The sequence below is a fragment of the Trachurus japonicus genome, chromosome 2 (genome assembly GCF_045865225.1).
Source record: "Trachurus japonicus isolate A0001 chromosome 2, Traja_1.0".
In the NCBI taxonomy this organism is placed as follows: Eukaryota; Metazoa; Chordata; class Actinopteri; order Carangiformes; family Carangidae; genus Trachurus; species Trachurus japonicus.
The window spans coordinates 11,627,938-11,651,148 of record NC_140908.1 but is presented as its reverse complement, the minus strand read 5'-3'; the positions used below and the strand labels follow the sequence as shown (position 1 = coordinate 11,651,148).

The window sequence follows — 23,211 nt, the reverse complement described above, 5'->3', positions numbered from 1 at the left end:
ATGGATTCAGGGCTGATGCATCTGAGAGCTGCGTGACTGGAGCAGGTGTTTTTTTTTGTGTGATTGGAGGATTTGGAGGTCAGACACACTGAGTAAAATCATTTTAAACAATGTCACTTGCTGCCTTTTATCTTCAGACACTATTTTTAGCAGAGGTGGGTTTTTTTCTGTTCCTTTTTGTGCTGAGTTACCTTTGCAGCAACGTCTTCTATCCATCCTATTTCAGTAAATCAGATAATAAACATCATGGACGGAGGCTACAGAATCTTTTGTCTGATTCACTGTGTTATTATGAAGTTGGTTGACGCATCTATTCGCAGACATGCTGCAGCCATAAATACAGTAGTAAACACTGACAGAGTTTTGCCAAGCGGTCACTGACCTCTTGGCAAAACATTTAGCATCGTCGCCCGCGGTGTGTGAGAATACGGTTCGAGTCCGTACCGAACACAACCTTCTTCATCCATCCAAGTTTGCTTTTCTCCCAGTGTTTCCTTCTAATTAGTCAATTAATTCAACTTGGACAAACAGCTCTAATAGAGTAAAAATAGAGGGAAAGTTATTTAGCTCAAGGCCTGAGAGTTAATGTAGGACTGCACTCAAATTAGTTTGCTCCTAACAAAGGAATTAGATTAAAAAAACAACAACTGAAATACAAAGACAAGCTGAGGCTGAATCAGGCTTCCAGTAAGCCTATTTAGCTCAGGGATGCCCCATAATGCTTTGGGATGTTTTTTTGTAGTTACAGCCGTAATCAGCAAGATTCTTGTTTGTGTGCTTGTGCATCGTCTTTGGTGATAATCTCCCGATTTCTGTTGTGCTGTTCTGTAAATTCTCCAAAGTAAGTGTTGAGCCCCGTGGTGGTGAACGCTCGGCTGTGCCAACCACCCAGGTCTCGCCGAGGCCACGCCGCAAACACTGTGTATGCAGAGGAGGATCAATACACAACACTGCTCTCTGCTCTCTGTGCTGGAACTGAAGGAAACAGTGAGTCCTGCTCCGTCCGTCTGCCTGTCAGCACCTCCATCACTGCCTAATTACCACCTTGTATGTTGTTTGTTGATTTTTGTCACCACTTATCACGGTATCTAGTGATAGAGCCTATCAACACCCCCCCACCCCCCCCACCCCCCCCTCTCCGCTGCTGCTAATACTCATTATGTGTCTAAGCCTCATAAGCCTGAGCCGTGAAGCCGCCTCTTCTGAATCGCGCTCTCTTCATGTTGTCGCTCCTCCGCTGCTTTGGGCTTGATCCTGTTTAGAATGGCTTATCTGTGCTCTTCATCGTCGCAATGCTATTAACCAATGAGGCTGAGGCGGCTTTTAAGAGGTTCTGGTCTCTGTTCGCGCCGACGCTGCACACTTTGCTTGTTTACGTCGGCGGCCGAGGTCAATGGGACTGGAGGCGCGTGTGTTGAATAGGAAATGCTGAAGATGGAAGAGAGGAGGGAGGAGGGAGGAGGGAGGGGGGAGGGGGAATCTTCCAGGAGGAAACTTCTGAGTCAGGAAATTACTCTCTAACCCCCACGCTGCCCCCACCCACCCACCCACCCACCTCTCCACCGACTGACAGGGTCTGTGTCTAGAGACCAGCCTGTTTGATATGCAGCTCAGTGGAAAGACAAGGCAAGCGGCCAGACTCGTGGACACACACACACACACACACATACAGGATCATGCATGTTGCAGTCGGGACTGGGAGGCACACATACTGTACACACACGTGAGCAGCGACCAACATGAGAGCGCCGGCAGATAAAAGGCGGAGAAATGTGGAAGCCGGGGGAATAGAGGGAGTGGAGGAGATGAAAGGACGAGCAGGTAGCGAAAGAGAGAAAATATATGAAATCCTCTCCCTATCTGATCCATCAGGCCTCAGAAATGAGAATGCGTGTGGGTTTACAGTGAACATATGAAGCTAAATCTCAAATGCAATCTCTCAAATGGGATTGCGGAGACTGTTGCTGTGTTATTTCAGACCAAATGCTGGAGAATTTCCCGATATTAAAAATGTCAGCTGGAAATGTCAGCCAGGCTGGAAACACCCTGTAGTCTAATTCTGCCGAGCGAGGCTTATTCCAACAGTTTAGTGTGGGGGCTGAGCACGGGGTCTTCATAGTTCCACAACTCTAATGATCACTGTATCACCTCATTCTTGTGACAACAACACTATGACATTTAATAATGGCTTTCTGCCTCCAGAAAATGGGGGCCAGCTGAGGGTTTGGGGCATTACTGTGATGTACTTTCACAGTGTTTCCCGGCTGTTTTTATGATCAGGAGACAAAACAATCATCTCAGTGGGCGCTGGGGTTCATGTTTTGAAGTTTTAACTGCAAAGTGTCTTTTAGTAAGAGCTGAAATCGAATGAGAAGGAGCTTGACGTCTGAATAGCCGAGGAAAAGGTTAGAAGGTTCTAGAAAACTTAGAGTATATCGACAGAGTCTATTGAGCTGCGTACAGTGCATCAGTCTTTGCAATGGCCGTCTTCAAAAGAGTTTTAATGTCAGCAGCTCTTCAGTCTTGGTTGTGCTGCATGAATAGAGGCTACGGTGCAGCGAGCTAACCCCGCTCTGAAGCAAAACAATAGCAGATGAATGAAACAATACCCCAGACTCAATTCTTACCACAGTTTGTAATTAAATTCCAGGAGCTGCATCCCATTATGTTCCCTTACCGAGGGGTCACAGTGTTAGTTGACAAGGAGGCAGAAGAATGGAAGCAGCATTATGCAGCGGGGGGGACGTACGGCCTCTGAGGCTTAATGTCTCTCAACAAGAGAGGAGTGGATATGCAGATTGGAGAGCAAATTGAGAGAGGAACATCCTGACTTAAACCTAAATGACTGCGGCCATCCATCACGCCTCGCGCCGCACACGCCGTGTTTGTCTTTGCGCATGTTTAGGTGTGTTGGTTTGCACTACGCATTTCCATAATTGCATTTGCTGTGGGAAGAGAAGTACTTACTCTCATTTTTTTGGCTGTGATTTATCAACCCGAGGGATTCGAGCCAGTGCACACATTCATTTATCTCTGCAGTGACCTTTTTCCCCAGAAAAAGAAGGGCTGCCATCTTTGTTTTTCCCCTTTTATGTTTTTTTTTTTGAACTGCATAAGGCCTCAGCTGTGAGGCTGCACAGGTTGTTTTTTGTTTTGACATTGACGACAGCTCATCTGATGAATTTACTATTCCAAAAGAAAAAAACAAAAGCTGCAAACTCATTCAATTTTGGATTTTTTAGACAAAGTGAGTAATGGATTCTGAGAACAATCTACACAACTGAAGGTTAGCATCTTTTAAGTTGTGTGTGTGTGTCTTTTCAGGAGTCAAAGGAATGCACACTTTCCCTGAAAATAATAATCTCTGCAAAGTGAAGAGATTTAAACAGTTCCTGTAAAAATAAATAAATACATTATAAAAAGTAGAGCTTTGAAAGTATGAAAAGTCCTTGAAGCCTCATGTGTCAGTTATAGAATGAAAAAGCAAAAGCAGATGAGGATCAATCCCCTCCGTGTGAATGGAAAGGCCCTGAGCAGCAATGAACAGCTCTATTTGTAGCATTTCATGTATCACAGATGGGAATAATTATCACAGCGTTGGTTTTTATGAGGACTGTTCATGTTGGCTATTTCCTTTAATACACAACACAAATACTTTCCATACAAAAATAGTGACACTTTTATGGTTACCATAAAAAGTAACATTACACACGTGTGGCTAAACACTTTGGCTGTGTTTGCTGCATGAAGCCTCCAAACTCCCGGCTGTAACTTCATCTAAGTGACTTCCTGTACAAGCGGAGGTTATTTGAGGACACTTGTGTCTTATCTAAACCTCATGAGTGAATCTCACTAACAGCCAGACAGAGAATAGGCCTGGCTTTCAAAGCTTTATTTAAAGCTGACATTTGGCAAATCACTCATTTCACGAGAGAGACGGCAGTAATGTCACATTGAGAGAGAGACACACTGTATTTCAAACAACTACATAAAAACATTGCCACTAATATAGACTTATAAATGCCAATGGAATTCAGGATGAATGCAGATTGCTGCAAAGTTACAGAAACTGTAGCCACACCCTAAAAACGTTGACTTATTTTCTTATAAATGGGACCATAATTTGAAAAAATTGACATCATGTTGTATTGAATAAGACTTAAAACTAGCGATCGAGTCCATAAAGCATTTACTGAGGTAATAAATCAAGTGAGAAGTACTGTAGGGCCATTTTCTTGTGGAGTCACCTCCAGATTTTCCAGACCAGCGTCAACGTCTATTTTTATATACTGTACAGTACAGTCTGGGATCAAACCCAGTTCCAGCTCCAGGTACTGTAGGTTCCTCTGCAAAGATGTTCAGACTATTCTCCATACTCGTAGATTAAATTAAAATATGATTTTACATAAATGCAACACATGCTTTCTGTCAGATTCTGCTGTATTCTGAAGCATGTGGTTTGCAAAACTGATGAATGATCTTCCCCTATAGTGCCAGAATATTCTTTATTAGTTATGTCCTATGTGTCCAAGCTCATAACCGTAGCCCATGCTTTATGATGCACACACACACACACACACACACACACACACACACACACACACACACACAGCCAGATGGACTCTCTGGCAGTTTGTACCTTGTCTCCGTCCACGAAGGTCTGGCCGTCGCTGGCTCTCCTCCAGGAAATGTCGGGCAGAGGCTCGCCCTCGGCAACGCAGGAGATCATGGCGGCGCTGCCCTCCACGGCTGTCACGTTTTTCAGCTGGGTGATATGAGGCTGGACTGGAGACGGCAGAGGACGAGAGGGGGGAAGAGCATGAATCAGAGGAAAAATAAGATACGTTTTCACTGTCTGTTTTTTATTTTTGTTTTTGTTTGTTTGTCTGTCTGCTTGTTTTTCTTGTTTCTTGTTTTTAATCATTGTGTATTATCTTTATTATTATGAATTTGCATTATTTCATTTCTTTGGAAAAAAAAAGTCATGCACTACTATGAGTAGAACATATGAACCTGTCCCATTTCACCTGTGAAAGTTTAATATAAGAAAAAAAAAGATAGGTGACTAAAGCAGAATAGACAGAATGGGAGGGGGAGGGGGGGGGTGATGGAACTCATCAGGGAGGGGGAGGGAGGGGGGGTGAGGGCTTTACTGTGGAGTTTAATACAGAGCTGATGCATGACTTTGGTTCTGACAGTCTGGGCCAACATCATTTATATACTGCAGTCAAACTCTGCATGTCTGGCTTAGCAGGCGCTCATGCCCTCTGGTCTATTTTGTGCTCGTCTTGGCCTGGATGACAACACAAAAAAACCGACTTTGTTCAAGTTTGATACAAAACATATCACAACGACCCCTCCCTGCTCCTCTGTGTGCGTTTATTTATTTATTTTGTTTGGAATATAAATATAGATTTGTGTCTGGCCTCTCTGGCACCCTGTGACTCCCTCTCGGTGCACGGCGCTGCGCCCTGGGGAGCGTGCCAACGCGGGGGGGCTGCACCCTGCTAGCCTCCTCCTGATAAGATGCTCTTAGCCCTGAAACACCATGCATGTCAAGGGCACTGAGCATGTCACATGAATCATGGATTGCCTCTTTTTTTTTTCCTGTGCTGCACTTAAATCCTTAACTGGGCGCTTGCAAAGTAGCATGACAGACAGAATCTAAAGGAAAAGGCTAGTAAATGGAACATAGTGACTACTGTACTGAATGCTTTTAACACCACCCGGGGCGGGGGATCTAAGGAGTGTTTGGCAATTTCACATGGCTTCAACCTCGGGGTGGAGGAGCCATCTCCAGGGATTTCAGGAGCTTGTCAAAACATGGGGTCATATACACACACCAGTGCACACACACTTTACTACACCTGAACAATGAACAATTGCAGTCAGTTTTCCGGCTCTGTTTAGATAACCTGAGAGTCTGAGCTTCCTTCCATGCACAGAATGAACAAAAACAACCACACAAAGAATATTTTGTTGACTAAAAGTTATTTAGGCAACAAACCTCCTCAAACAAGTCAAACAGATTTGATAAGCAAAGATCATTTCTGTTGTGTTGATAGTAAATCATGAGTTCAAAAATCCTCCAGTATCAAGTGGCGTTGTCTCACATTGCGACAATCTGCCTGATTCTGTTTTGTGTGGAGATGAGGAGAAGCTGCGGCGGGAACAAGAGAAATTATCTCAAACCTCTTCAAGTTTTTTCTCCTTCGAAGGAAAAATACGATTTGAAGCCTCATGATGAGACTAAATGGTTTCTGCAGAGAGGGAGATGTGAAACACTTTACATGATCATTCACATCTTTTAAACTCTGTGATGGCTCTAGTCATCACAACATGAGCACACACATGTAAATAGACACTTCTACGCAGCACAAATGCACATTCAGATGCAGCCCACTACCACACGGACACGCGCGCGCAGATAACACTGTTAATGCTCCAGAGACCGGTCTGAACCAGTTCTTCATCACCGCCTTATCTGCAGCCGTTTTGCCCCAGATGCCCTTCATCATGCAAATATTAAATGGAAAATGTCTCATTTATCAAGCATGGCGCAAAAACCAACTCTACAGGGAACATTATTAATTACGCATTATCGGAAACATTTCAACTCGGAATGAGAAAGAACTGAGAAGCATTTATGTGTTCGGAGATAAAAATCCAGAATTAATTTGACCTTCCAGGTTTGGTTTTTGTTTTAGTTTTTTCTTCTTTTTTTTTGATTTGTAAATTTAAAATAACTTCTGCAAGGTTCTTTTGAACCTGGTGTGATTAATAACAAGTGTTTTCTTTTCTTTTTTTTAAATCTGGCATTTATTAACTATAATAACCATAATTACACTTTATTATATTAATTATAGGTATTATAAAAATTATACTTGTAAATGTTGCATTTAGCTAGCTCACAGCGTCAGGCCTGACACATGATATATAATAAAAGCCATTAACTGCCTCAGTGTTGCAGCAGAACATGACATAATGACATAACTGATGTATTATTCATCTAGAGTTTAAGACTGAACAGAAGTGTTAGGAATGTTTACCTTGACATTTCTTGGCTGCTAACAGACAGTCAGTGCAGGAGAAAGTCTGTGGTAACATCTGACATCCCATAAAGCTCCTATCCCTCCCACTGACACGTATCAGGAAAATAAAATGCGCCACTGACTGTATCAGATAAGAATAATGTGTGTGTTTGTTGATTCAGCTGTATGCAAATGTCAGTGTAGATTCGCTCTGATGCCTCTTAAAACTCTGCAAAGTTTAGAGGGTTGAATAGAGAAATCCTCCCTCACACACTCTGTGTATTTGGTGTTGATGTTATTTAGTACAGATCATCTGTCTTACATTTAGCATAGCAAACAATACATGGTGTATTATGTGGATCTGCTGAACATAAAGAAAAGACTGGAGCGAGAGGACAATTCAGTGATGTGTTCAGCCATCTTGTTTGGATGATAAAGGCACATTAAAGAGGATGCTGTATTTCACAGAGTCCTGACAACACAACTAAAAGGTACAAACAGCAGAGAAATGTGTCTCGTCTGCTTCTTTCTGGGTCGCTGCAAATTGTTTGGACAGACGTTTACTGTCAATGCTTCAGGTAGATGAAAAAGCCTCTGCTGTCAGACATTATTATATTATTTACCTCCATCTACTGTACATTCTCACTTTGTCATCACTCAATAACCCATTTATTGAGTATAGATTGATCAACAGAAGCGCAGATTTGCACAATTAAGTGTGCAAAAAGTGTGAGAGAAGTACAGCGGCCCCTGAACCTGTCTGGGAGTTGTCCTTCAATGCACAATTCTGTCTTCTAAAGTAGACAGAATTGCTCACATTTGTGCAATTACATGTACAAATTGCTGTTGGTAAGCTTACAGTACAGTACAGCTTGTTCACAACACTGCTGCACGCCTGTTGCTTGTATTTCCATTGGGAACATTTCTGTTGCGTTGCAGCGTGTTTGTCTACATGTATGTGTTTTTTAACTTGCAGTGTGTTGAGCTGTGACAGCTGCTGTAAATGTAAGAGAGAGTGGCTGATCCTCAAGAGACCAGAAATACTTTAAATTTCATGTCAACCCGTCCAATAGTTGTAGAGATATTCTGGGCTGGACCGAGCAGCGGAGCGTCCCCGGAGCCACGCTGCTAGCATGTCTGTGAACTACTCACAAAATTATATATAGCTTTTTCTTAACAGTTTAAATGGTGTTTTTTCCCCCTCTGAGGCCTTGAATGACCTGGAGCCTAAAAGCCAGGACAACCTGACATCATCTCTGAAGGCTGGTTATAGCTGGAAGGACCAACACTTCTGTCGCTTACAGCTCCGGGTCCATCGCGGCCACTTCACAGAGCGGCCAGACGGCACACGGCGGCGGCGCTGGACCCCCAGATGTGAAAGTATTCAAGTGTATGAAAGTGAAACGGGAATGAAAGAGGCTTCAAGCAATTAATTGCCACAATAACCTGTTTGTGGCAACACACTGTCATGTGTCTAGATGTTTTAAAGCCATCTGTGAAAGTGAATATCCAGCAGCTGCTGCAGCGACGTAGCTCACTCCCAAACCTCTGATGTACAATGAAAACTCGGCTCTTCAAGGAATAAATTCTCCCTTTTCTTTTGGCACATCTTTCATCTCATTCTGTGCTGAAGAGCCTATTACCTTGGATCTAAATTTACCACTTATAATGATGTCATCAAACACAATTGAATGAAGATATATCTCTGAGTCTACTGCCCAATCTTGTGTGTAATGTTTGTGATCACAGAATTTAAGCTTTGAGTGCATATTAGTGTTAAAATCATTGGATATGATGATAAGCTAAACGTCTGCTGTATCTAAGCTGCTAAGGAAATGTGAGAATCCCAGTTGGCTCTTTAGAAATGTGATCTAAACTACATCTGTCGGAGGTCAAGGCTGTGTTTTCTGTGGGGAATGTAGAAAAATCAAAACAAACATAACCTGGTGGAAACATGAACGACATTAAGGAGGAAGTCTGACAGCGAGTTGCAACACCGGAGCATGAATTAAGACCGCATACGCACCTGCATACACACTTTAAACGGCCTGCTCTTCTCCCATCTGTGCTGTCAAGGGTAATAAAAGTAACTTACAACTGCCCCCCCACCCCCCTCCCCTCCCCTCTCCCTCCCTCTGCACAGCGAAGAGCAGAACTCCTCCTTCGCCCTTAACTTCTTCATTTAAATGTGCATTTTGAAGAACAAGCGCTTCTCACATCTTGAGCGGATGTTGATGACGGGAGCACAAATCTCCATACATTTTCATGAGCTGGATATGCCCTATCAGACTGATCTGAGAGGAAATAGCCAGCAGGTTTATGAAAGTATAAATTGAATTTTTCTTATGAGGTGTGCAGTAATTCAAATACGAAGCAATAAATGAAATATTTTCTTTCAGGATAAAAATATTATATAGATGCAGGTGTTATTGTGGTGGGAGGAGGATCATATCTGGACATTTGTGCCTCTGAAAAACTGTTTTGTTTATGATACATCATTTGTAGAGGCTTTCCAAGAGAAGCTTTATGGATGTGACACATATGTGTAATGCGACTATGTTAAAATATGTCACTATAGAGTATGACATCATGTTATGTTAATCTGTGGCAATAATTAGAAGGCAATCCAGGAAGACATGCTTGTGCTGAATCAGTGAATTGTAGACTATTTTCATAGAACAGCTGTGATTGGTTCATTAAGATGACATCAATGTGCTGCTTCTCGCTAACACACATGAAGCCAAGCCTTCGTCGTGGAAAACTATTTGCAGATGGCAATCACAGCTTTGATTGGAAGGGTGTCGACTTGATTACTACAACTGACTCAAGTTATTATCTGACACGTCCATCCAGTGTTTAGGGACACACCAAACTGATCCTGTATCAGACTGAAGATCATGGTGAAATGTTTCTCTTCTTATAATAAGTTATCATAGTGTCATATTTGTGTCATATCATATTGTGACTTACTGTAAAGGTAGAGTGTGGAGTTTTTTGCCCTTTGTTTTGTTTTGCACGGGGTAAGAGCGAGAGAGTCAGTGTTTTCTCTCCAGCCAATGACAGAGCTCAGGTGCAGCAGAGTAGGAGGGCTCAGAGCTGCTAGCCCCATTAGCTGTACCGGATGTCAGCGCGCGCTAGCATGTCTCTCTCTCTCTCAGCAGCTCAGTAGACTCAGGACCGCAAAGAAAAAGAAATACAGTCTGAGTGAAGCGATACCCGGACGTCACAGACAACTAAAGCCTCGACTGGTAACAAGTATGAGGGCCGTTGTGGTGAGCTAGCTCGATGCTAACTTCGGCTAGCAGTAGCGGTTAGCATCCGCCGCTAACGCCCTCTTCCCAGCTCACCACAACTCTCTCCTACTCGTTACAACATAACGCTGGAGGCTCCTGTTGTTAGTGACGACCGGGTATCGGCCCACGGCTCCAGCACTTCACTCAGACTGTATTTCCTTTCCTTTACCGCCCTGACAACTGCTGCTGTCTGGGGCAGGAGGCTACACAGTTGAGCCCAAGAGGAGCGGCCCAGTTTGAATGTCTTATTTACAAACTGCAATGAACACAACTCCAGACTCTACCTTTAAGTATTATAAAGACATGGTATTGTGGGGTCTCTGGTGATTTCCAGCCCTTCTTCCTATTAGTGATTTTGAATTTCCAGTCTTGTGGTTTAAATACTACTGGGACACTCACCAAACACTTTGAGGAAGAGCTCTCTCTCCTGAGATCCTGCCTTGTTGGTGGCCTTGCAGGAGTAGGTTCCCCCGTCGCCCTGCTGGATGTTGCGGATGGTCAACATGCTCCGCCCCCCCTCCAGCCTGCCCAGGACGTACTGCTCCGACGGCTCCAGCTGCTGCCCTTTCCTGCACGAGATTAAAAAAACAAGGTGCAGGCAAATGAGGAGAAGAGAAAACAGCAGCCGACTCACACCTGACAGTGACCTACGCAGCATCCACACTGCAGCACGTCTGATGTTACAGTATAATCTCAGCTCTTTGGATGTCTACTGATCCCATAAAACAGAGGCTAAGTGCAGACAGTTTGACTTGGAAGTTATTTCTATCTATAGCACATAAACAGGTGAAAACATGACAGAACTTTTTATAGAAACTCTTTCAAGCGTGATAGACACATTGTTTTGAACAGACATTTCCTACTCTAATCAAAATAACTATAGTTCAATGAATCATTTGTGTTGTGCCATCATGATTCTTCACATCTTCTACTTCTCTAACTTTGCCCCTTATTGTTTGAGTCCTATCTGAGCTGGCTGCTGTTGTTGTGTTATCTGTTATTGACTGCAGAGCTCCACATAATGGCTCCAGTGTGGTTTGGAATACAGTGCTGACTTCATACCTTATGCATATTGGACTGTGTATGGGTATTAGCCAGAGAAAAAGAGCAACTGCTAAACTGATCTATGTCCATACTTAAGCTTCATAACAGAGGCATAATGGTGTGAAGCAGGTTTGCTGCTGCCTCCGTTTGTTTATCTGAAGCTGCTTAACCAGCCGTGCCATCTCTAGGCCGGGAGGGATCATTTCGTTTTTGACTTTTTGACTTCCTTTTCTCACACCTGCACAGATTTAGACAAACTGTGGAGGATTTTAAAGCCACCTGCACGTAGGTGAGAAGCAAAACATTATCTCAGTTACTGAATGTCTGTGGGATCAAGCAGCAGCAACAAAACAAACTGAGCTGCACCTTTAAACTCCTCAACAGATGCTATTCTCACTAAAGAACTGAGATAGCTCTTGTTGTTTACTTGCACCCATTGTCATAATATGATAATATGAATGTTTGCTGTCTTAAATAGATAGCGCAGGTTGCTCAAAGTAACAATAATGTGCACAAATATTGATAAAGAGGTGTCTGTAAGATAAGGGGGAAACAATGACACCATTTAAAGGCAAACCATCCTTTTTAGGCCGAGGTGAGAGGAGAATTCTCAGATTGATCCAATGGACACAGAGTTGATAGTCTAGAGGTCAGAGGAGCAGGTGTGTGTGTGGCTGGAAGATAAGTGGTTTGAACCTTCAATCAGCTGAGAAAAGGCAAAGACAAGCGAGACAGACTGAATGACTATTCACCACCTCTCTGTTAACCACTGCAATCTATGTGTCCAAAACAGGAGGCAGTGCGTGCATTCCGTTTCCCAAAACTTAAAAATAGAAGAGATTATAGCTTTGGATAAAAGAATATGAAGCCACAGACCTGTGCTGAGGTTTGCATGTTACAGCTTTCATAGAAACATTATCAGCTCCTATTATTATTAATGCACCCAAATACTGTTTTAACCTTGAAATATGAATGATAAGCAAGAAAACACATTTTTCTTTTTACCAGTTCATTCGATATGGATGGCGATGACCTCAATCTGAAAGCAGCCCCCTGTTTTTTAACCTCATAAGCTGTTGTAGAAATTAAATTTAAAAGCGTGCAGCTTGGAATAATGCAAACCCCAAAATATATTTAGACTTCTCTCCATGGCTGTACAGAGTAAGTGGGACTGAAAAGGGAAACAATCCAATTATTTTAGGGATTTCAAATGTGGAGATTTGTAGATTGAGGCTGTGCAGCAGGGCGGGAGCCTCAGCATCACTGTACTGGAGGAAAAGCCAGAGGGAGGATAACTGAAAGTCGACGGAAGAAATGCCAAAGCCAAGTAATAATAACGCAAGCGAGCCAAAGAGGAAATGAAGAGAGGCGTCATCTTTAGAGCGGATGGGGCAGGATGGGCCGCAGCCTGAATGTCATTATACTGACTGACTACTGACAGGTAGTCCATTACCCAAGATGCAAAGAGGACGAGCCGGAACCTCGCACTGACAGGAAATGCAACTGGGAAGCCGGAGATCGCTGGGAGAGGTGACATCAAAGGAAAAACTAAATTGGGTTGTGATTGTTGTTTACGCCCAGGCTGACTCTTTTGTTGCCAGGGACACGTTTTAATTCTGTGCTCTCAGGCGGACACGTGGGACTCGGTGACCTGGAAACACGGGAGGATGCGACAGTCGGCCGACGCTGCAGGTCCACGTTGATGTACAGGACAGAAGTCACAACATCACAGGCAGCCCGTTTGAGTTTGTGCAGAACGGTACAATGCCATGGACAATATGTTTTATTAAAGGGACACTTCAGGACAGTTGATGTGGGGCTGTGGGAGGTAGTCATGCATAGTCAGCGTGTTACCTGCAGTAGATTCAGACAGAGGAACAGGATATACCAGCGGAGCAATGTGCTACTGTGCACAAGAGCTACAGAAAGACACTGTTAGAGCAGAAAATATTCTACATGAGCTGCACGTTTAAACTGTTTCAGTGGAAGTGTGTAAAACCGTGAACATTTTCTCTTGTGGATCTGTCACAGCAGCAGTTGCGCTGGTGGCAGCTTCTCGAAACTGGCAGCATGCTGATCTGAATGTACCGCAGGTAACACACTGACACACTACCTCACACAAAACCATGTCAAATAACCCAGACTGTCCCTTTAAGACTTATTAAGACTCTGTGTCATCAGAATTTCAGCAATAACTGGATTCATTCAGGCATGTTTTTTGCTTTGCTTGCATGTCTGCTCCCCCAATAATGGAGGAAGCTACTGTATCTTATTATTGTAGCTGCTGTGACACAATAATTTCCTGCAAAGGATTAATCAATACTATTCTATTCTTCTATTCTTATATCTATTCTATTCTACTCTATTCTATTAGCTGTGTTGCACCATCCAGTTTTATAGAAGCCTGTTTTGCCCCACTATGAACGTAATGTCCTCCATTGCTCAACTGTCTCATGTCCAGGTCAGCTGCAGCTCTTTCAACACAAGGCTGATCACATTGTCTACACACAAGTCCTGATCCTTCAGTAAAGCTCCTTTATCCTGACTAGGTGTATGATACGAGCACATAAAGTCAAGATGTCATTTTCCACAGATGAACAGGTTTCTCATTTAAATTGCCTTTTGTAATTACCAAACCAAATATAACTCAATTTCCCAGTTTGCTCCAAAATATAGACATTGAGTGAAATCATTAGGAACAGAGCTGTCATATGGATAGTCTCAATAAGAGTGAATCAATACATCAGCTCTCACCCATCGCTGCTGTGAAATTTGCTGCGTTGTATTACACATGCTGTTAAATCGTCAAAAGTACATTTTCCTGGTTTGCTCTGCTGCTGAAATGACAAGGTAATGCACCCCGGGGTAAATATCATTTCAGTTGCCTGGGTTGGAAACTAGAGTGCAAGATGAATGAGGGTTACAAAGTTGAGGTTGTTTCCAGCTGTGCGGCGCCATTAAATTTTGTTTGTGCTTTCCGAAGTGATGCACTTGCTGTTTTTCTGCCATGATCGACGTCTCTTTCAGACTTACAACACAGACACTTCAGCTCTCATTATGTCTGCATCACTCCCAGAGAAAATGTCACATTAAACACACAAGTGATGCAGTATGTGCAGTGGTTTTTTACAACATTCCTTCCATTAGAATAAATGCTGGAGTGTATTTTTAGTTGAGGTCATTTAGTATCCAAATGCAAATATCTGCTTGTTTATCGTTTGATCCACATCACTCAACATCACTCTGCCCATTTAAGGAAAAGTAAATCTGCATACAGTACCAGTCTGCCAATGTGGACACATGTCACCAAATCAGCAGGAAATACTTAAAAAAAAAAATCTAATACATATAAACCAGCAGTCTGTCAAGCTGTATAATTCAACTTCTGCTGCATTTTCTGGAAAAATAAATGAAAAATAAAGGCAACTTCACTCAAACTCTTCAACTCTGCAATAAAAACTGTGTTTCATGATGAAGACAGAAAAAAACAACCTCAGACTGATTCAAATGAAAGCTAGTGTAGGTGTTTAAGAGTTAAAGGGGGCTGTTAAAAGCAGCAAGATGCTTATATTTGATTATTCAGTGTGGTTATTGCAGAGGAAGAATGAAGATGAAGATTATAGATACCAGTAACCATTTTTTTTTAACCACATATGTCCTAATGTCTAATTCTGCAATGGAATACATCATGTAAATATCTATCTTTTTGTTTAAATGTATAAAACTTTGATAAAAATGTGAGTGTTATTCCCTCACTGTTACAGGTGATGTTGTTTGTGTAACACAGAGAAGAGAATGGGAGATAAAACACAACCTTGGTGTTCATCTGTCTTTAAAGATTTGATTTGATTATCAACAATAACACATCATGCTGTTGCTGTAAGTGATGGATTTCTTACTTTAGAAGCAGTCAGCAGTGATCGATTTGTACTGAATGGGCTATAATATAAGAAAACCATTAAGATGAATTAAGCAGGTAAAAATAGAGCTCACTATAATGACAATAAGATATTATCTAATGATGTACAGGTGCAAATACCCTGGCATTACTGTCTGCCATAGGTACAAACTAATTACTGAATAGTAGGGTGTGAAATGTTCCCACTGTTGCAGCGAGGCAGGTAATATTAGTGTGAATCTGCTGAGGGCGACGTGTGAGGGCAGACTATAAATTCCTCGGTGCCTACTGTGGAAAAACACCTGCTTCATCTGTGTTTCAAACAATCGCATATATACAAATGGAAGAAAAATATGTTTTCAGGAAACACGGACAAAGATGAATACATACAGTACAGTATGTCCTGTGTGTTCATCTGTCTGGTTGTAGGTTAATCTATTCTGCGTGGTCAGTATAACTACTACCACTAGCTGTCTTTTAATGGTGCAACCTCATGTTTCAAACTAGTAGTTCCTCTGAGCCTAGGAGGAACTTTAGATTTAAACTTTGTGATGGATTAATGAATAGATGTTCTGAACCAACACTTTGAGGATGAACTGAAACTTTATCTCCCTGCATCAGCACCCAAGTTCCCTGGTGCTGAATGGAGGAAAATCCCTGCAGCCAGGTCCTGAAATCGAGCGCTCACCAGAGAAGAGGAGCCTGTTCCAGCAGCAGATTAAAACTTGTGGTTTTGCAATTGAATCGTGTGTGGGTGTAATATGTGAGTGCCCACTTGTGTATATACTGTATATATCTTTCATCTTCAAGGGGCTCGCTGGCTTTTCTTTTTTTTTTTCCATTCCAAAATCTCTCTGAGCTGCATGTCAGAGACCACTTCAGGGGATTAATGCAGGAGAAGGTACCTGTGCCATGTGACCACGGGGTCAGGAGATCCAGAGGTGATGCACGTGAAGGTGACTGATTCCTGGTCGTCAGCGGTGGCGTTGAAGGACTGCTGGGACACGGACAGCACCGGAGGGACTGCAGACACAAAGGCAGAGCAGAAAATAAGACAATCAGAGGAATGCTGTCATTAGACCCTGAGACTTAATAAGATGAATTCAGACTTTAAACTGCAGCCTAGTGGAAGGAAATGTCAGTCTTTATGAAACCACAGGGTGGGGGGTTAGCATTTTCAAATGGAATATATTGGCCTTGTAAGTGGCCTGTAAGCACTCACTAAAAACGCTACTTCTGTTCGTAATCCAATGGGGATTTGGAGCAACATTTTGACCCAGCTTTGGTAAAAACACAAAGGAGCTGAACGCAGTGATGTGAAACCATAATACTATTGTCTGATTCAGAGACATCCAGCTACAGTATATCCACATAAACAATGGCAGGGACAGAACATGTGTTTTCAACATCAAACACGACTGTACCATCAATGAAAACCAGCGTTTTTCTCTTTGTGAGTGAACTATTCAACTCCTCTCAAATGCTCCAGCAGCAGCTGTTGTTCAGCTGAATTCTGCTTCATAGTTGCGATTTTAAGGTTAGCACTGTTTTTCAACCTTGAGGTCGGGACTTGATAAAAATATTTTCTTAACTAACTATTATTCTTTTAAAATTATGACTAAAAACACCACACAATCTTAAACAACTGTATTCTATACTTTAACTTTCTTGAATATAAATAGAGTTCAAATAAAATGCAGCATATAAAAACATCTGAGCTGGTGCATCTTGATTGATGGACGCAGGGTGGGCATAAATTTGTAATGTCAAAATGGGGTCACGAGCCAAAAAAGGTTGGGAACTACTGGGTTAGCAGTTTCAAAGATTTGCAAATACAAACTGAGAGGGTTTGACATTTATATATGTATATATACGTACATGTTTATAATGTTACATTTTCATTTTATTCTGAAGCAATCTGACAAACAACAGTTTTTCTTCTATGATGTAAAGTGGTAGAAAAAAAATAAAAATAAACATGTGCTTGACTTTATCTTAAATGCAACAGTATTGTGCAAACAAACAACGGTGTGTGAGAGCTGTCATGAACACACTACCTGCCCCTGCCTCCCAACAGCTCAGGACTGTCATCCTGTCATTCAGTGGAGGGGAGCAGAGCGGCAGCAGCCTCAGTCTTTCCTCTGCTCCCTTTCACAGTGACACGGCGATGACAGCTTTATGGCACTAGCATGTTTATCAGGCATCTCAGTCCATTTCTCCAGCCTGTACTTAATGTTGTACTTGGGACTCCCGTTATTACCGATCTGCTGTGGCCTTGTCTGGTCTGGCGGCGTGATCGAACAGCCCCGAGCAGATTATTGGATCTCGTGTTGGAGCGTTTACTTGCATCCACAGGCTGGGTGTGAACAATGATGCTTAAAAACAGGTGAGAATAAAAACTACTGAGCAGAACCTTAACAGCTGAGGCTGACTCATGTTCAGACACATCAAAATAAAAGTAAAAAGAGAAGAAGTTTCACCAAAGTTCACACCTTTCTTCTGAGTTACAAGCCCATTTCCTTATTGTTATTTCTACATTCCACCAGCTCTTTCTCGTCTTTGTCCAATCACAACCTGACACATTTGCTTACGGCCAATCATTTGTAAGCTGTCACCTTTCAAATGTGTTCTCTCTCTGTTGCCATTAAGCCTCACGTATATTTCTCATCACCAACACCACCACTATAGGACCTCATCCATAAGGCCTATACATAAACTTAGCAACCTGCTATACAGTATCTATTAGTCCAGCAGACCACCCTAATAATTTGCATAACCACATTTAATTTCAGCCTTTGCAGAAGTGAGATAATGAGAAAGCTTATTAACACCAGGTGTAATTGCAAAGTCCTGTGATATTATCAATATTATGCATCAATCTATGTACAGATCACATGTTAATACAGGGTGTTAATGACAAAGTGTTATCTCTCACCTCTCTACTGCCTCCCTCTCCAAAACATACTGTTTATACGCAGCCTGTACTTTATTTTTTATATCAGTCTCATTTACAATTAAGGTATTTAATCACTTTGAGATGAAGATCAGCGAAATAGTAAAACAACATCACCGAAGCCCACAGAAAGAGTGAGGAACGCTAATTATGTGTTATTGTAAGTGGCGGCTGCAGAGTGGTATTGTTCCAGCTTCGTTTGTTTTCATCTGATTAAACAAAGAGGGTTGAAGGGCATTAGAGGTCACTTCACGGGAAGACAAGGCTAAATTCTTTTTAAAATGTTTTATCTCAAAACTGTAAACAGTGTGTGTGTGGGAGTTGTTGAGAGTTAATGAATTGGATTTGGAAGTGATGCCAGTGTGAGGACACTTGTTCCACATAGATCTAAAACCAACTCCATGAGAGATGAAAATTTAATTTGACATGTGGCTGAAAGTCTCATTAAAATTCTGTCGTTTTGATGAAAAAGAAGTCGTGAAGCTGTTAAACATAAAAAAAGACATTTTACATTTTGGGATAATGAATAGGGAACCCTAATCAAAATAAAGCATCATTGTAGATACCTAATGGACCATAACACTGCAGTGTACCGCCGTCTTTCTTAAAAGATCAATTATCCTAACAACACCGTTGTGTGTCTCTGTGGCAGTGAATAAGACTTCATGGTACATTCAAATTCCACAGTGTCTGATCTCACGCTGTCTATTATTCGTCTAGTTATTGTTGTAGTCGGAAAAAATGCAAGAACACTTCTATTTTTGTGGCAAAAGCAACACACAACAGGAAAGAGGCCTGAATGAGACACACATCAAGGCTCAGAGAGGCTTTCAGGGATGGATAAAAAATGGCCTCAGCGATAATCAAACGCTGTGAGTCCTTTCCAATAGCACTGACTCGGCGGATGAGAGGACCAAGCATCTGCTTGACATGATAACCATTGATTTCCACGCCAATAGATCTCCATTCTCCAGTGTCCTTCTCTTCCTATGCAATGCACTCCCACATCACTGGGCCTCAGTGAAACAGCCCTGTTAATGAGACACACTGCCAAGCAGAAAGACTTCAAAAGAGCAAATCAGCAACAGGATTTTAAGCGTCCAAAAAGGAATCTGGCAAGCTTTATGAATCTTCATGTATTAGTCATATCCTCCAACTTCAGAGGCTTGGAGGGTCAGGGCGGGGGGATAACGTGATGTTTACGGAAGTTGCTACGAGCATTGAGAGCAAACATACACTGTCTGTCCAGAAAAAAAGGCACCACTTGGATTTAACTAAGCTAATAGGTAAGAGCCTCCAATTGGATAATTATGGTCTGGATGATTATGTATTTAACCCTAACGTTGCAGTCTCATTTCTTTCTTTCTTTCTTTTTCGATGTTAATCTGTTTCAGAAGGGTCAAATTTTTGGCATCAAGCAAATAAAACATCTAAGGAGATTTCTGAGACTGCTAAAATTGGGTTAAGAACTGTCCAACGCATTATTACAAACTGGAAGGATAATGGGGAACCATCATCTTCATGTTGCATCGGTTTACTCCTTCCTGGATGAGTCTGGGCGATACTTCTCCAGTGCCTTCGACACAATTCAACCCAGAATTGTGAGAGACAAGCTGGAGAAGATACTGTAGGTGTAGATCCAACCATCATCTTGTGGGTCTATCTTACAGAGTGGCCACAGTATGTGAGGCTGGGGAACTGTATGTTCACCTTACCTCTTCACACTGTTCACTGCGGTTTTTACATCTAAATCTGAATCTTGCCATGTTCAGAAGTATTTAGATGATACGGCCATCGTGGCATGTGTGAAGAAAGGACAGGAAGATGAATACAGGGCGTTCACAGACTGGTGCAACAAGAACAACATGTTGCTTAATACTTCAAAGACCAAAGAAAGGATGTGACCGTGACTGTGGATGGAGTGGACATTGAGTGGGTTCAGTCATACAAGAAGTACCTTGGATTGGTCTGTACACACAAGTGCTGTGTACAAAAAGACACAAAGCAGACTCTTCTCTTTGAGATCTGTACTGTAATGCTGCACATGTTCTATCAGTCCACCATTATTACATTCTTCAAGATACAAACTCAATCAGACTGAGTTGTGTCATGCTCAGTGATAATGGGCTTCAGTGAAGTGGTCATGACCCATGTTTCAAGAAGGTTCTTGGTGAATGTCACAACCATATTACACCAAGAAATTGAGTGTTTGATTATTAGGATTTGTTGCATTCTGGATTAGTGCTGGAATCAAACCAGCTGGGATTTATATTTGGTAATGTAACGTAACACAAGACTGCAAAAAGCCAGTAGTTTCCACAGACAGCTGAGCTGAACAGGGCAAATTGTGGGTCTGATGTGTGAGTGACTGAACCTGCAATTAAGTGGATGTCTGGAGGACGGACGCTGGAAAAAAACCCAGTTATTTCCATTTTGTATTACTGCAGGTTGCCTTGGTGACAAACTGTGACCATTGTTGCTAGAGGGTCATCAACATGGAAAGAAGAGAGATCTTTGATCGTGATAAAAAGAAAACACGAGGCCCGATTGAAGGGAGTAAAAATGGAAAGGCTGGCATAGATGAAGAGCTTGGGAGTAACAATCTCCAGCCTATTTAATTATCAATAACAGTTGTGGAGGACAGGGTCTAATACATACTAATACAGCACACTAGTGAAACACACTTTTGTTCTGTATCTGATACAAGACATCCAACTGAAAAATGTCAAATTTCACAGGATTCCCTCCAGTTATATCAGCTTTTCACATCATCTTATGCATTTCCTATGAAAGGCTACGTGACTTATCCATGGTAACTCCTGAGTTCAGGCAGTTTTCTGTATTCCTCTAGACATGGAGCTGTTTTGGCCTCAGGTTGATTAGCCAGTTCCGTGGGTGGTAGTCTTCCTCCCTCTGCCAGCATCCTCATCTACAGTCCACTTTGATGATACACTGGAAACTGGGGGCTTCTGTGGGTCAGCAGAGCTTTATCCTCTCTTCTGACTCATGAATATTTATGACTTCATGGGAGAGAAGACGTATACATTTTCATCCACGGCAACCTCTTGCATTCAGACAAAAAAATTGGTGTTCTGCATGGCTGGTTAAAGCAACGTCTGTTAACAAGCTGCTGAAGTAGTCAGAACCGACACCTCTGACACGGCATGTCTAAAGAACAGCATGGTGTATCTGCTGCGGGCTCAGTGTGACTGGGTGAACAGCCCGGCTTGGAAATGGTGATCAGGTTCAATTGTAGTCAATGAGAAAAATGGATGTTAAAAAAGACTGCAGCCTTCAATCAGTTCAGCAGGCCACTGGCTTCCACATATTCAATTTGAAACTTAAAAAAAGGACTTTGGACAATATTTTTGGATAATATTTTTCTCAATAGTACAGGTTAAAGGAATAGTTCACCAAAAAATGAAATTCCGTCATTAGTGACTCACCCTCATGCTGATGAATAGTAGTTTTTTATTCCTCAAAGTGCATCTGGAGACCCGGGAGGCCAGTTTGTAGTCCAATGAAAACTTTATATGAGAATTTCATTTTTTGGCTAACTATTTCTTTTTGGTGGACAGCTCAAGCTAAGAAAATACCACTGCCTGGTCTTCAGATAGAGAAAGACAAGGACTGTTCTTCTCTCATCACTTTGTTTATCTTGACTTCACTGTCATTTCCCAAAGCACCACAACAGTTCACTGCCCATCGCTGATTGATAAAACCTGTAGTAGACAGACTGCTGCAGTCATTGACACAACTGAGCCTCTGAGCGATCTATATCCGATGGTGTTCAGGGCTTCTGTGTTGTTTGGCCGCTCCGGGTTGTTGTCAATAAAGTCCATTCACAGCTAACCCCTGTGGCTCTCAGTCTCTCATCCTTTGGAAATCCTCTGCTCAGATGGCTCTCCTTGTTCCATGTTGCCGTTGTAATTGCAAACCATGGAAGTAGAATGATCTGAGTGAATTCTTGAAGTGATATACCCCTTAAATATAAAGTTGGTGGTGTGGAGAGCAGACGAGATTAAAGTTCTCCCAGGTTTCCAGGCCAAGAAGAGGAGAATTACACCTCTAGCTCGAGGGCAGGAAACTGAAATGTTCACTGGATTCTCCTGAGGTCGTGTATGCAAATGACTAGACGTATAGTCTAATGAATATACGGCTCTCCTGAGCATCAGAGGCCTGGCTGCTCTGAACGCAGCTCTGTGGGATACTCCTGAGACCGAAGGTGCTGCTGCTGCACAACAAGCAAATAGCAGGATCCCAGATTTATCAGTGATGTGGTGAGAGGAGCGACGCCGGGGCCACTTAGCACGCTGCGTATCCACTACTTTGTCCTTACACATCCTCCATTTCACATATCGACTGGAGCGAGGCAGCTCTGTGAGAGATGAGTGGATGACTAACCACAGTCTCACTTTCTCCTGACAGAAGCAGACAGTTCATATTTGCCTTGCCCCCGTGACAGTTAAGTGACATTTTAGAAAGTGTCCTCTCCATCTCGGTCACCTTCAGATCAGCTCTCTCTGCTCTCTCATCGGCCACAGGCTTAACTGAAGTTCCTCTGGACTGCTGGATGACTGCTGACCTTAGGAATAAATTCCTCTTTGATATTGTAGGGCAATACACTCCCAAAGAGTTCAGGCCGTAACAACTACACGCAACAACACAGACAAGTTGGGAGTTCAGAGGAGTCAGGTATGAGCATGTAGAATGCATGAATACATAAATAGTTGTGCTGTTAAATGAAAGCTTTATTCATTCCTGGTGGTGTCATATTGAATAAAGTGCTGCGGAAAATCTGATTTTGTGTCCTTCAGGCTCAATTTAGGGCAGCGTGTGAGTCTTCAGGGACAAACAGACTGAGTCTCCTCAAGGCAAAGTGAAGTTCACTTTCCAGTGTCTCCTCCTGGGTGTGGCCCCCGCTGCAGGGCGCTGTGCAGACCGTCCCGTCTCAGCAGCACATGGCGGGTGCCGTGTCGCTGCAATAATAGG

The 23,211-nt window shown here is 42.5% G+C and overlaps 1 protein-coding gene across 3 annotated transcripts in view; it reads right to left on the bottom strand.

The window, feature by feature from the left end:
- The window catches only part of ncam2a (neural cell adhesion molecule 2a), a 242,583-nt gene that overhangs the window by 37,740 nt on the left and 181,632 nt on the right, over window positions 1–23,211 (bottom strand). For all 3 annotated transcript variants that reach the window (XM_085801099.1, XM_085801090.1, XM_085801082.1), the window contains exons 6-8: window positions 16,172–16,289; window positions 10,724–10,893; window positions 4,640–4,785 (exon numbers count right to left, since the gene is read on the bottom strand). In XM_085801099.1, coding sequence (XP_085657225.1) covers window positions 4,640–4,785; window positions 10,724–10,893; window positions 16,172–16,289 — 434 coding nt within the window. The remainder of the gene's footprint in view (window positions 1–4,639; window positions 4,786–10,723; window positions 10,894–16,171; window positions 16,290–23,211) is intronic.